The sequence below is a fragment of the Plasmodium vinckei genome (assembly GCF_900681995.1).
Source record: "Plasmodium vinckei vinckei genome assembly, chromosome: PVVCY_06".
NCBI classification, from domain to species: domain Eukaryota; phylum Apicomplexa; class Aconoidasida; order Haemosporida; family Plasmodiidae; genus Plasmodium; species Plasmodium vinckei.
Window position 1 is genome coordinate 337,135 of NC_051298.1, and position 13,822 is coordinate 350,956.

The following is a 13,822-nucleotide window of genomic DNA, read 5'->3' on the forward strand; positions in this document are numbered from 1 at the left end:
TCGAAAATATCTAATTAAATCATATTGTTCTTAATTTCATATTTTAAATAAATATAAATTTGTAAAAAATTAGCAAGTACTAACCCGCATTAGTGTTATGCTTATTTTTTTGGAAACCCGTGTTCCCCTTCCTACATATCTGTATATACCTATGCGGAAATATAAATGGAATTAATATATTGTTAAATATTATTTTTATATTTATAATACAAAAACTGAGTACTTATCTATCATTTCTTTTCCTTTTTTTCACTCTATATTTCCATACCCGTGTATAAATAAAAAAATTGGCTTATAAAAATGAAAGATATAATTTCCCAACAAAAAAAAAAAAATAAAAAAACGGCATAAAAAATTATGCATATATAGAGTATGATATAATATCATAATTATTGAAAAAGGATGAAAAATGTAAGGTCAATATATTTTTAAAAAGTACAATCTTTCTAACAATTTCAAATTAATTTTTTTATCCATAAAAATTAACAAAATTGAAAATACGATAGTCTTATAAAATTAAATTATGAAAATTTTTTGTTTGTTTGAATATAGAGTTGTATATAGTTTTTAAATAAAGCAAAATTCTCATCTATAAATATAGCATATTACTTTTACTATATGTGTAGTGTTCGAAATATACAGTTAAATGATTTAAAGAATTAGCGAGAAAGTTTTATTCCTTTTTTTTTCAAACTTGGCATAACCAGAGGTTATTAAATAAACAGAATAAAATACAATAAAAATGAAAAGAGAAATAATGAATGAACAAAGCAAATTACAAAATATAGAAATACGCGGATCTGAAAATCAGTCAAAATGTTGTCCTTCAGGGGAATTAAATGGAAATAGCTACTTCAATAATAACACAGAATATTATATTAATGGTGTAAAAGAAAAAAAAAATATCGAAGGTATATATACTGATGAAAAAAAAAGTAAAGAAGGTATATATACAGATGAAAAAAAAAGTAACGGAGATATAAAACTAATAGAAAACGGATTAACAGAAATATGTTCAATACCAAAAGTTATAAAAAAGTCTTTTGATATTAATCATGATGGAGAGCTTATATCATATGTATATACGTTAGTTTCTTTCAAAAATTATAATATATTTTTTGTTACACATAATGGAAAATTTGCATCATGGGTATATACATATAATATTACTATGCCATTTTCATTAGAACATGAAAGTGAAATAATTTTAGGTGAAAGAAATTATCCTTATTTAGAAATATTTTGCACACAGTTTATTAAAAATAATGCTCAACAATTAAATTACAAATCTATTATGTTTGCAATATCACTTTATAAAATGGCTTTTGACAATACGGATATACTAACACAAGTATTTTCCAATTTTAAGGATATGATAAAACCATAAATCAAATCAAAATATTTTATTGGTGTAACTTTCCGTCTTCTTTGTATTTTTTTTTTCTTAAAATATGATTATTCTACAATTTGGTTATATATTTATTATTTTTATTTTTGAAAAACATTTTTTAATTCAATTTTTTTTAATATATTTAAGACAAACTCATTTATTATATTTTTGATATGACATTGCTATTAGCGCAAAAATTGCTATATCAATGTTTAAATTATTTTCATTACATTGGCACATAAAATATATTTACTTAAACAAGTATTAGAGCAATAAACCTTCATAGACCATTTTTAAAGGTTTTCAAAAAAAAAACAGTCTCCATATTATATTCTTTTATAATACTACAAACAAGATAAAGTGTGCATTTTTTTTTACATATAATTTCTATAAATAATATAAAAAATTGTTATTAAATATTAAAATTATAATGGCTGTTTCTTTTTTTGTTCTTTGATTGATCTATTTTTACTACTAATAAAAAAGCAGAAAAATATTGCATAACTTAACAACTTAATTTTTTTAAATATATCTTCAAATAAACTTTTTTTATATACTTTATTTTTTTTGAAATTTTTTTTTTTATAAAATATATTTTTATTATGTTTAGGAATATAACAAATTAAATTATTTAAGTAATTTTTATATTCATTTTTTAATTGAAAATTATTTTTAATATCATGTCTCTCATTATTTAATTCGGTATCTTTATATAAATCTAGATTTGTAATATATTTTTTGGGTCCATATTTTATAAAAGTTGTAATATTTGAATTACTGATATTATTAATATAGTCATTTGTTCTAGTAGGAATCATATTTATTTTTTTTTTCATGTCTTTTTTCTCTTTAATATTTAACCTGTTCATTATATTTCGATTTTTTAAATTGTTACTATATTCCATCATCCTATTATTTTTTATACAATCAAATTTTTCATTTTTTGTAGGAAACCTATTAAGTAAGTAAGAGTTTGTATTGGCTTGTTTATAAATTTTATTTTTACTATCATAAATAAGTTCGCTAGACATATTATAAGAATAAGGTGTATAATTTTTTTGGTGACCTTCATAATTTCTTACAACATAGTCATAGCTATTTTCCATATATTGATTAGCTATATATGTTAATGGATTAAAATCAATTATATTTGTGTTTGAGTTAATTTGAATTTCTTCATTTTTTATATTACAATTTACAAATTTACAAACAAATGGGATTTGTTTACATTTTTTATGATCTTTATCAGGATAACAATTATTTCTATTTTTCATTTTTTTACCAGCTAAGAATCTTACTTTTTGACATGTACTGTCACTATTATTTTTTTCTTCACTACTTAATAAAAATTTATTACAACATCCACAACTTTTACTTCGGATGCTCGTAAAGTTTCTTATATTTTGACCATTATTACTCTTATTGATTTTAATTGCCTTTTTAGTTCCATTTTTTGATGGAAATTTATTTCTCGAATTTGAAGGGGAATTGTCCAAATTATCTACACTATTTTTATTGTGCATAAAATGATTATAATTTTTTTCGTACATATTTTCTAAGCTACTGTCTGATGATAATATAGTATCACTACTTGACATTATATCATAATGCTCAATATTTTCATTTTCATTTTCTTCCAATAAAAGGGACTGTTTTCTTTTTTTGTCATTATAATTAATATCATTATAAGATTGGTTGGGAAATATTTTTTTGTTACTTTTTTTTTCACTTATTTTTTCACTTTTTTTTTTCGCCAATTCAATATACCCAATTGGCTCGATTTTTTCCAAACTTTCTTTTTTAAAATTTGTAACTTTCATATCCATTCTTAAATCTTCTTTATTTATGTTAGGGATATTATTTTTAATTTTTTTTGGGGTAGATCTTTTTTCCTTCCAAATAATATATTCTTTTGCTGTTTTATTTTTATTTCCTTCACCATTTTGATGTTGTGTTTTTTCTTTTTGATTTTCTTCGTAAATTATATTTTTTGTTTTGTCATAATTCATGTAATTTATATGGGTACCATCCATTATCTTGTATTTTTATTTTTTTCAAAAAAAAAATATAACCACACTTTTATATATAATTATATGTGTGCTTGTAATTATTTAGACAATTTTAATTCCCTTCACCTATTATTCATCATTATATTTGAAAATAAAACACAATGAAAAAATATGAAAAATCTATAATAGTAACCTAAATTTAAATATTAATATTATGCTTTATTTAAATGTCTTTATTATATTTTTTGACATATTTAATTTTTTCTATATGATAATAAAAACATGACTGTGTGTGTAAAATGGAATAAAATAAAATATTGTATTTACAACTGTTATCCGTTTTTGCGCTCTTTATTTTTTATACATCCCTTTATATTTAAAATGGGGATAAAAAAATTATAATTGTAAAATATGTGTTTTTTAATACACACATTTATATAACAACTTAGGTACCAATAAAAATAGGGTGTATATAAAATTTTTATAAAAAAATTAAAATATATGCTTTAGGAAAAATTAAATTGTAAAAAACTGGCTCATAAATAGGTAAATATATAATAATGTAAGATTAAAACTTTTATAAGCTATAAATAAATAGACAACATGTAAAAAAATTTGTTGGTATATGAATTAACTATAAGGCATGAATATTTAATAAAATAACTTTTTTTTTTAAAATGTAGAAACTTATTTTCCTTGTAAAAAAAATTGTTTAATTAATCACATAAAGACGAGAAAAAAAATAAGTCAATATATACATACCAACATGTGCATATATATTTTTTCAAGTTTGGAAAAATGTACAAAATAAACAAATAAATGACAGAAAATGGTGTAAGACAAAATTCTTTAAAATGTTATACGTATATATATATACATGCGTATGCATAGACGAAATGGCTATTTAGTATGAGCTTGACGTAAAGTCATCGATTTTACAAATAAAATATCACGGATCTTAGCTATATCTTTACTACTAATCCACCCATTATCCTTTGTACAAACATCTTGGGTCTTAATACTTGAAAGATAACTTAAAACATTATTATCAAATATATCAATATACTGATAAATAGTTGATAACTTTAAAGGACTAACACAAAAATGAATTTCAGATGAAAATTTTTTTCTAAGATGAAAAGTATTTGATCCTTTTAAAAATTTTAAAATTTCATTAATCTCATCATCTTCTTCATGAGAAATTTTAATATGTAAATTACTATTATTTGATTCTATATTTTTTTTATTTTTTGAAGTATCTATGAATGTTTTAAAATTGTCTTGTACTTCATTGGATGTAGAAAGGGGCTCCATCATATTTGATGTTTCATTTTCATGAATATTCAAATCAGAATTTGCAATATTTTCTCTTTTTATCCTAATTATGCTTTCCTTATTTATATAAGAATAATTATCACTTGAAAAGTTTGAAAAATTTATGTTTCCTTCATTTATGTTTTTAATTATATTAGTTATCGTTTGGTCGAGAATATTTTTTTTTTTTATAATAGGTTTATTCATTTCTTCAATATTTTTTGTATTTATGTCTCTATAATAATTATCTCGAAAATCTATAGTTTGATAAATATAGCTCGATGGGTCATTTCGTGGGTCATAGCCATATCTGCAATAAGTACGTCTCCATGGTCCATTAGCAAAATAAAAACAAATTTTTGAAAAACAACTTTTTAAACAATATGTTGTTACATTTTCAAGATGTTCTACTAAAACTTCTTTTGCCCATATTGGCCGAATATCAAAAAGACATTTTACTCTATTATATAATTCATCAGATACATACTTTTTTAATGCAGATTCATATGGAATTGTAGGATATATTGGGTCGTTAAAATTGGCAATCGGATTACAATGCACCGTTTTTTTACTCACTATTATTTTGTTCATACCATCACTACTATCATTTTGGTTGTTATCTCCTTTACTGTCTTTTCTAATGCCATTTGAATCACTAGAATCATTGAAAATGTTCTGATCCATATAGTTATCATTGTAAAGTATATTATTGTTGATGTGTAATTTGTCACTTCCTTTTTCTACGTCTTTTTCTTTCTCTACACTTTCAGCAACAAACTGAAATGGTACTGATTTGTTAGGTAAGTCATGATCTTTTTCATTTTTATTTATTATTAATTTTTTAATAAAATTTTCCAAGTCTTCATTTTTTATATCATTTTTAGAATCAAATGGCTCAGTAAATTTACTTATTAAATATTTATACTCTCTTATATATTTACTTATTTTTTGAGATTTATATTTTTTAAAATCATAAGGTATTGTACTTTTACTATGTATACAAGATTGTAATTCATATCCTTCACTTTCATCAGATGAAAAATTAAAATCAGTTTTATCATCAAACATATTTGAAGCATCTTTATAATTTAAAATATTTTTATATAATTCCTTTTTTTCTTTATCAGAAAAATATTCATCAAGTTCCTTATTTTCATCAAATGTCTTTAAGGAAAAATTCTTATCAAAAGGGATGAAATTAGAACAAGGTAAATTATCCAATTGCCTGGGACCAAATATATGTGGATGCAAGTTAAGAGGTCCCGAACCCGTTATATTGTTTTCCTTTCCATCAGTCAATATTGGAACCCCAAATGTGCTGGCAATTTGTTTACCACTATCATTTTCAGCATTATTCTCTCCATTATTTTCTCGATTTTTATCGAAGCAAACTGAATTATTCCATGGATAATGGACCCCATTAAGTTGGTTAAGAAAAAAGTCGTTTTTACATTCTGTGGTAAGGTTTAAATTATTTGGAAAAAAATAATCAAAATAGCTATCTGGAAATGTGGACTTATTATTTTCTTGCTCATTTTTATTATCTTTACTTTTTTTACTTTTTTCTTTTTCGTCTTTTGTTAAATAGTGTATATAATTTGTGCTATAATTGTGCCTATTATAAAAAGATGGAATATAATAAAAATCAGACATACTATCAAAATAATACAAATATTTTACAAAACCCATAAATTCAATCTTATATTTATTTTTTTTAGTCTTTTTTATTTTAATTAAAATGTTATTAACTTTTGTACAATTGGATGAAACAAAAGATGAAAATATGTCATTGTTATTTATTCGTAATATTAAAGATTCTCCTTCATTTTCATAACCATTTTCATCATGTTTAAAAAGTTCAGTAATTTTATTTAACCCCCCCAAAGATTCAACAGCAGATAATCCACTGCTCCCCTTTTTTATTTTACCAGGAATTTCTACACATATATAGTTACTTTTTTTTACTGGTTCAAAATTTATGTTCTTATTTCTATCCTTTTTCCTTTTTACATCAACAAAACATTTATTATCTTCGTTTTTAATGTCATATTCTCTGTACATATCTTCAACTAATTTTGTTATATTATTTTAGTCCCTTTATTTCGTAGCTAATCATATAGTATTATTAATGTGTTAGAGTTTTATTTTCACTTAAATATTGTTTCATAAGTGTATATATTATTTTTATTTGGAAATCTATACATGCTTTAAAATTATGCTGATATTTTTTTTACGTTTAATTTAGCTAAATGTAATAATTACCATAATATTTTATCTTTGGCAAAAACATAATTTGATAGCATATTCTGAACAATCATAAATACTCAAAATTTTTACAGAAAAAAAGTATGCACATATGAATATAATATATCATGGCACTTTCCAATTTGAAAAAAAAAAAAAATTAAAAAAAAATTAAAAAAAATAAACCAAAACAAAGACATACATATTGAACTTTAGTAGAATGATGGTATTACTATACTGGAGCAACCGCTTTGTAAAAATAAATCTACCATATTTCACATCGAAATGAAACCAATTTCTTTTACTATATTAAAAAAAATTAGCATAAAAAATAATATGAAAAATATGGATAATTATTAATTGTTATAAAACCAAAAAACTGAAAAGATTGCTTCCTAATATCAAGATTATGTAGCTAGCTTTTTTTATTTTTTTAAATATTATTTTTGGTTAATAGCTACTAAGTTCAGAAATGAAAATTGTAAAAATGGAATGTTGTAGAAAATAATAAATGTGCTGTACACCTATATATATATGCATACAATTTTGAAATTCCTAATAATGTAGTAATAAAAGCCTAGTATATTTATGGCATTTCATTTTGTTTTTCCATTTGTTCATTTTTGTTTTGGTTTTTTATATGGAACATGCTGGGGTTGCACAAAATAAACCGAACTAACCATGCTTATGGATTGCTAAACAAGGAGAGAAACAAAATAATCGTGCCAATAAATGACTACACTGAAATAATACCAAATAATAATAGCAAAAATTGCAAAAATAAATATAAAAATATTGGAAACTTACACAACATTATCAATAGTAGTGTATTTAAAAGTTATAAAAATGCTTATTTTTATAAAAGTATGTTGAAGATTGCAGAAAATAAACAAAATGAACTTAGTCTACATCAAATAAACACAATTTTAAAATCATTGATAAAGGCAAAAATATACAAATATTCATTATTCCATTCTTTTCAAATCCCTATTTTAAGATATATAAATTCAATAAATTTTTCAATTCATAAAATCGAGAATACTAATGTACACACAAAAGAAAGGAGTGGGAGAGAAAAAACAAATCAAAAAGATCTTAATAATAATGTGCAGCTTACAAATAATTTATGTAAAAAACTGAATTTAAATTTAAACAAATATAAAATTGATAAGCCAAATGTAGATATAAATTTGTACATAATATCTGATCAAATTAATATTCTAATTGACATTTTTAATGCTTATATGCATGTTTTGAATTTCCGTTTTAATTATTTATGTAATGCCTTATTTTTTTTTATAACAAAAAATTATATATATATAAATGAAAAAGACAAAATAGCGAACATTTGGAGAATGTATATACTGATACTTATGTCAAGGGATAATATTATACAGGCAAATAAAGATACCACCAAGATTGAAAATAATAAGCATGTTTATAATAATGATATCAAAAGCATTTCTCATAAAATAGGGAATTTAAACCAGCCCATTTCACCTGCCACCAATCATTCAAATATGAGCAGAACAATAGCATCAACAAAAATACAAAATAAGACAATTCTATATAGATATAAGCATGCTTGCAATATTAATATGAAAACGGTTTATAATTATAATATTATTGTATATAAAAATAAGAAGAGAAATAAAGCCCCATATTATAATAAAATTTTTTGTAGAAATAATATTATTAGTCTATGCAAATATATCATTTTAATTTTTTTAAAAAATCAAAATATAGATTTAAGCAAAAAAAAAAAAACATGTGTGCGTATGGAAAATATAAATAATTTTATATCTAATGGATATATGTATAAGTTAATAAACTCAAAATTATCAAGATATTCACAAATCAGATATTTAATAAAATATAATCATATAGAAAATCCTATGCTTTTAACGGGAGAATATTTTCCCATTCAACTTTTAAGGGATAAGAATTTTCTTTTAAACTTATTAAATCGGATGATTGAATTGAGAATTAATTCGAATATTTGTCGAAAATATATAGAGAAGAAAATAGGTGTAAAACCATGAAAGAATAAACAACCCCTAAACATGCTAATTAAATATTTCTCAGTATAACATATATAATTCCTTAACCTTTTACTATGTAAATATTCTTAATACAAAAAATAAAATTATTTACTATGACGTTTTAAAATTGTCTTATAATTTTTACAAAAAAAAAAAATGTAATAAAATAAAAATATAATTAACAAATGGCTAGTCAAAAATGATAATAAATAAAATAGCTTTATATAGCTAGCTCATTTTTTGAAAAAAAAAAAAAAAAAAATCACAAATTATTTATAGAAAATGAAATAATTTGAAACATGAATATGCATAATATATATTACACACAAATGTATACATATATATATACATATGAATATCCACATTTTGTTGTCTTTTTTTTAGTACATTTTTCTAACTTTTGCCAAACATTGTATAGTTCATATAAAATTAGTCTCCTTGCATTTGCACACACATTATGTGCTAGTGCAAGATTGAAAATGTGCCAACTAATGTTGCCTTTATTTCCCATTTTGTTTCACTTAAACAAGAAATATATGCATTATATAAAATACTAATTAAAATAAATATCATATACTTCAATATACATAAATTAAATAAAAATTCTTGAAATTGGTATAACTAAAATATCCATTAGTAGTAAATTATAAAACTATGTTGTTATGCTCAAATTAATGAGGGTATTAAATTGCATAAATATTTCTAAGGAAGTAACGATCATTTGTTTGGTCTACATCATCATATATGTATTATTTTAAATTTTTAATCTTAATTTTTCCGTCTTTCATCATTTCTCATTCATTTTTCTGATCAACATATCCTGTTCAATTAGTTCCATACATTTTTGAGCAGTTTTTCGTCGAGCCCTTTGAGGTGGTGCCTCTTTTTTGACCATAGTCTCCCCTCCATTTATTTCAGCCGCATTTTGACTTTGTTCATATTTAATTGGATTATTTTGAAAGTTATTATTACTAGGCATATTTATATCAGTTAAGTTAGTTGGTAGTAATATATTTTGATTGACAGATTTAAACTCATTTTCATAAATATTTAATCTTTCTTGGCTGTTTGGATTAGCTACAATATTTGCACTAGTATCAACATTTATTAAATTTTGTTTCCAATTTATTTTATCAATCATATTATTGTCATTAGGATAGTAATAAAATTGCCCATCATTTGTAATTGAGCAATTTTTATCAATATTATATATCATATTTGTATCATAGCAATTTTGAATATTGCCCTGTTTTAGTTCTTCTCCCTTTTGATTATTCAATAAATTATCTTTTAATTCTATGTTATAATAATTTTCATTATTTTTATTGTCCATTAAATTGTTTATAGGTACAACATTTTCACTTCCATAAATAAATTGTTGCTCTTCTTGTTCATCATTTTTACTTTTTTCATTTGTACTATTAGTATAAGGAATACTTTGCATTTTTTCACAACTTGTATAATTATTTATATCTACATTAACTGGTTGGTTCAATAAACCTGCATTCATATTCTCCATAGGCATTGCATTAAATCCATATTCTATATTTATATCATTTTGTAATGCCATGTTTGTATTTATTGGAATACCTATATTTTCATTTCCTGAGCAATTATTATAAATAGGATAATTTTCCATTAAATTATTCATACCAACCCCTAAATTACTAAGGGTATATTCATTTCCATATGTGTCAGTTCCATTAATGGGTATTCCTTCTTCTCCATTTCTTTTTAGCAATGTCATATAATTATATATTTGTCTTTGCTTAAGATTATATAATTGAACTAATCTTTGATATTGTATCATTTGCGATTTTATACGAAATTCCATATTATTATTTAATTTAACTTGATATAATATATCTTTTTCAAGTTGTGTTTTTTTCTTTTCAATTCTAATAAAACTTTTATTAATTTTATTATACATATTATCATCTGAATCTTCATCTGCTTTTGTAATTACACTGGAATTTTCATCATATTCATCACCTAAACTTTCTTTCATTTGTATACATAAAATATGAGGGTTTATATCTAAAATTGCAAAATTGTTTGGAAAATAATTATTATCTGACGTTGCTACAGTGCTAAACCCTCCCCATGAATATATATTATTACCTTTTACATAAGATTTTAATAAAATTCGTGATGTAAAATCATTTATATATTGAAATTTTTTATTTTCAAATGAATATAATGCGGATGGAACTTTTTCCATGTACTTATATTCTTCTCCTCCCATAATAAAAATATAATTTTGTATACAAACAATTGAATGATATGCTCTACTTTCATTTATCGTATCTAAATATATTGGTAATATTGACCATTGACAATTTGGCTTTCCAATATTTTCAAGTATAAATAATCTATTATTATTTGCTCCATTAGTATAAGTTCCTCTATTATTTACCTTATCATCACTCTTCATTTTACCACCATATAATATTAACTTATTTTTTTTACTTACTTTATCATACCAAACAGTAGTTGCATGAAAATATCTTCCAAGAGGATCAACAGGTACATATTTTATTTCTTCCCACATAAAAACTAAAGTATCCTTTTCATTTGATTCATCATTAGTAAAAGGATCGGTATTATTGTTGTTTGTTTTTTTTCTTTTTTTTTTCTTTATTTTAGATTTTGTTATATTTAATATCCATAGATCATTTTTACAAAAAATATTTTCTTCATCATCTATTTTTTCATTTCCTCCAAATAAAATTAAATAGGGATATATAAAATCTAAAGTATGTCCATATCTTTTACTTGGTTTTTCACCAATTGTATTTATTTTTATCCATTCCCTTTTCACATTTTTATAATAAGGTATTATATTATCTCCGTCTTCATATGAATCATTATATGAATCAGAATTATTTTTTAATAGTAAACTTTTAGCAGGCCCTCTAAAATTTACAAGAGTGTCATCACAACCGTTATTATTATTTTCATTCATGTTATTGCCATTATTATCTATTTTTCCACGGTAAAAATTAGAATGATATATATTCGGTTCATATTCGGATCCGCAATTAGATGAAGAGGAGGATGATACTAATGAAGAATCAGATAAAACTGTGTTTGAGTTTGAGGTATAACTTTCATATGATGATTCTGATTCTTGTTGATTTAATAGTTTTGAATTATCTTGGCTTTTTTTTTTTTTTTTTTTTTTTTTTTTCTTTATTATATTATTATCCAAATTTGATGAAGATAATGGTTGGTCATTCTGATTATCACTTTTATCATTTTCATTCATATAATAATTCCGAGAATCATCAGCAGAATTATTTTCCTCTTCATTAAATCCATTTGCTTCATCACTTGTATAAATTTGACCATTTCGATATGAATACTTTTCTGCATTACTACCCTGATTAGGGCCATCACTATCGCCATATTCGTATATTCCATTTTTTATATTATTACAATTTGTATTATCTTCAAAAGATAATTTACTAAGATTTAATGCATATAAAGAATTACTAGCCAAAACATCATTTTTAGCTTTCCCTCCATGGATAAATAAAAAAACACCATTTTTTCCTAAATTAACAATTGAAGAAGCATGAAATGCTCTAGCTTTTGGAGTATTATACGTCTTAATACGAAACCACGAGTCCATATAATTATTGTGTTCTTCACATATATATGTATCATTAAATGTTTGAGTTAAATATCTTTCAATACTTAATGTATTATAGTTCTTGAAATTGTTATGCATATCATTATGTACGTTATTATACACATTGTTGTGCATATTATATTCATCTGAATTCATTGTATATTCATTTGAATAGTTTTTAACAAATTCATCATCTATTAATCCGCCACCAAATAATACTAACTTATATTCCCCCTTAATATATTTATTATAACTCCTATTACTATTATTATTATTGTCGTTCTTTACGACATTCTCATCATTTTGTTTAATCTCATTCCATTCATTTGTGTTTTCAAACTTTATGTTTTCTTGATTTAAATCGTTGTAATATGCTTTTTTATTTTCATTATCTTCACCATAGTTTAATGTAGTATAATCATTTTTAAATATATCCTCTTTTTCATTGTCTTTTTTTGGATTATCATTTTTATCTGTTTCACTTAGCTCATAGTATAAATGTAGGGAATGTCCAACCCGACTCAATGGCTTATTTATATCAAGATCATCATTTGTTTTATCATTACTAAATAATGTTAATGACATACTTAATAATAGATGAACAAAAGTCTAATGAAAAGCATAGGGTTTGTTTTTTTTCATAATTGTTTTACTTATATATGTTTTATTTTTTTTTATTTTATTCACATGCCTGTACTATATATATGCATACTGATGTATATATGACAAACCACAGCTGGTTTTTTTTTAAATTTTTTTTTTGTAAAAAATTTGATGATTTAATTAAATATAAAAATACAAATTATAAATCAGTAAATATAGGTATGTATATATATATAATATATTTTTAAAAAATTATTTTATTCGGAATAAAATATATTTATAAATTTAATAAGAATACTAAAACACAAACATCAAATATTATGCCCAATCCATATTTTTAATTTATAAGAAAATATGTAAAAAAACAAACAAGTATATAATATATAAAAATATATATGTGGAAGTTTTTATTTTTTCTTTTTTTACTTTAGAATTTTTTAAATATTTTTAGCAAAGATTATTCTTGAAATTTTTTGAACGGTTCTACAATATATATTCCGTTATTTTATTATGCATATATATTATATATATTTTTTGTTTTTTTTTCAGTACCTATTTAATATAGCAAAATAAGTTTGTTGTATAT

General features: G+C 22.6%; 5 protein-coding genes across 5 annotated transcripts; 2 read left to right on the forward strand and 3 right to left on the reverse strand.

The window, feature by feature from the left end:
- Positions 1 to 742: 742 nt before the first annotated feature.
- Positions 743 to 1,387, forward strand: PVVCY_0600900 (conserved Plasmodium protein, unknown function; the record flags this gene model as incomplete). Its single annotated transcript, XM_008627233.2, has 1 exon — positions 743 to 1,387. The coding sequence occupies one exon, from the start codon at positions 743 to 745 to the stop codon at positions 1,385 to 1,387; it is 645 nt and encodes a 214-aa protein (XP_008625455.2).
- Positions 1,388 to 1,815: 428 nt separating this feature from the next.
- PVVCY_0600910 (conserved Plasmodium protein, unknown function) lies at positions 1,816 to 3,423 on the reverse strand (the record flags this gene model as incomplete). Its single annotated transcript, XM_008627234.2, has 1 exon — positions 1,816 to 3,423. The coding sequence occupies one exon, from the start codon at positions 3,421 to 3,423 to the stop codon at positions 1,816 to 1,818; it is 1,608 nt and encodes a 535-aa protein (XP_008625456.2).
- An 876-nt stretch (positions 3,424 to 4,299) lies between these two features.
- Positions 4,300 to 6,774, reverse strand: PVVCY_0600920 (general transcription factor 3C polypeptide 5, putative; the record flags this gene model as incomplete). The annotated part of the gene is made up of 1 exon (XM_008627235.2): positions 4,300 to 6,774. The coding sequence occupies one exon, from the start codon at positions 6,772 to 6,774 to the stop codon at positions 4,300 to 4,302; it is 2,475 nt and encodes an 824-aa protein (XP_008625457.2).
- An 830-nt stretch (positions 6,775 to 7,604) lies between these two features.
- Positions 7,605 to 8,999, forward strand: PVVCY_0600930 (conserved Plasmodium protein, unknown function; the record flags this gene model as incomplete). The annotated part of the gene is made up of 1 exon (XM_008627236.2): positions 7,605 to 8,999. One exon carries the CDS (start codon positions 7,605 to 7,607, stop codon positions 8,997 to 8,999), a length of 1,395 nt encoding a protein of 464 aa, XP_008625458.2.
- Positions 9,000 to 9,786: 787 nt separating this feature from the next.
- PVVCY_0600940 (conserved Plasmodium protein, unknown function) lies at positions 9,787 to 13,218 on the reverse strand (the record flags this gene model as incomplete). Its single annotated transcript, XM_008627237.2, has 1 exon — positions 9,787 to 13,218. One exon carries the CDS (start codon positions 13,216 to 13,218, stop codon positions 9,787 to 9,789), a length of 3,432 nt encoding a protein of 1,143 aa, XP_008625459.2.
- Between the last annotated feature and the right edge of the window lie 604 nt (positions 13,219 to 13,822).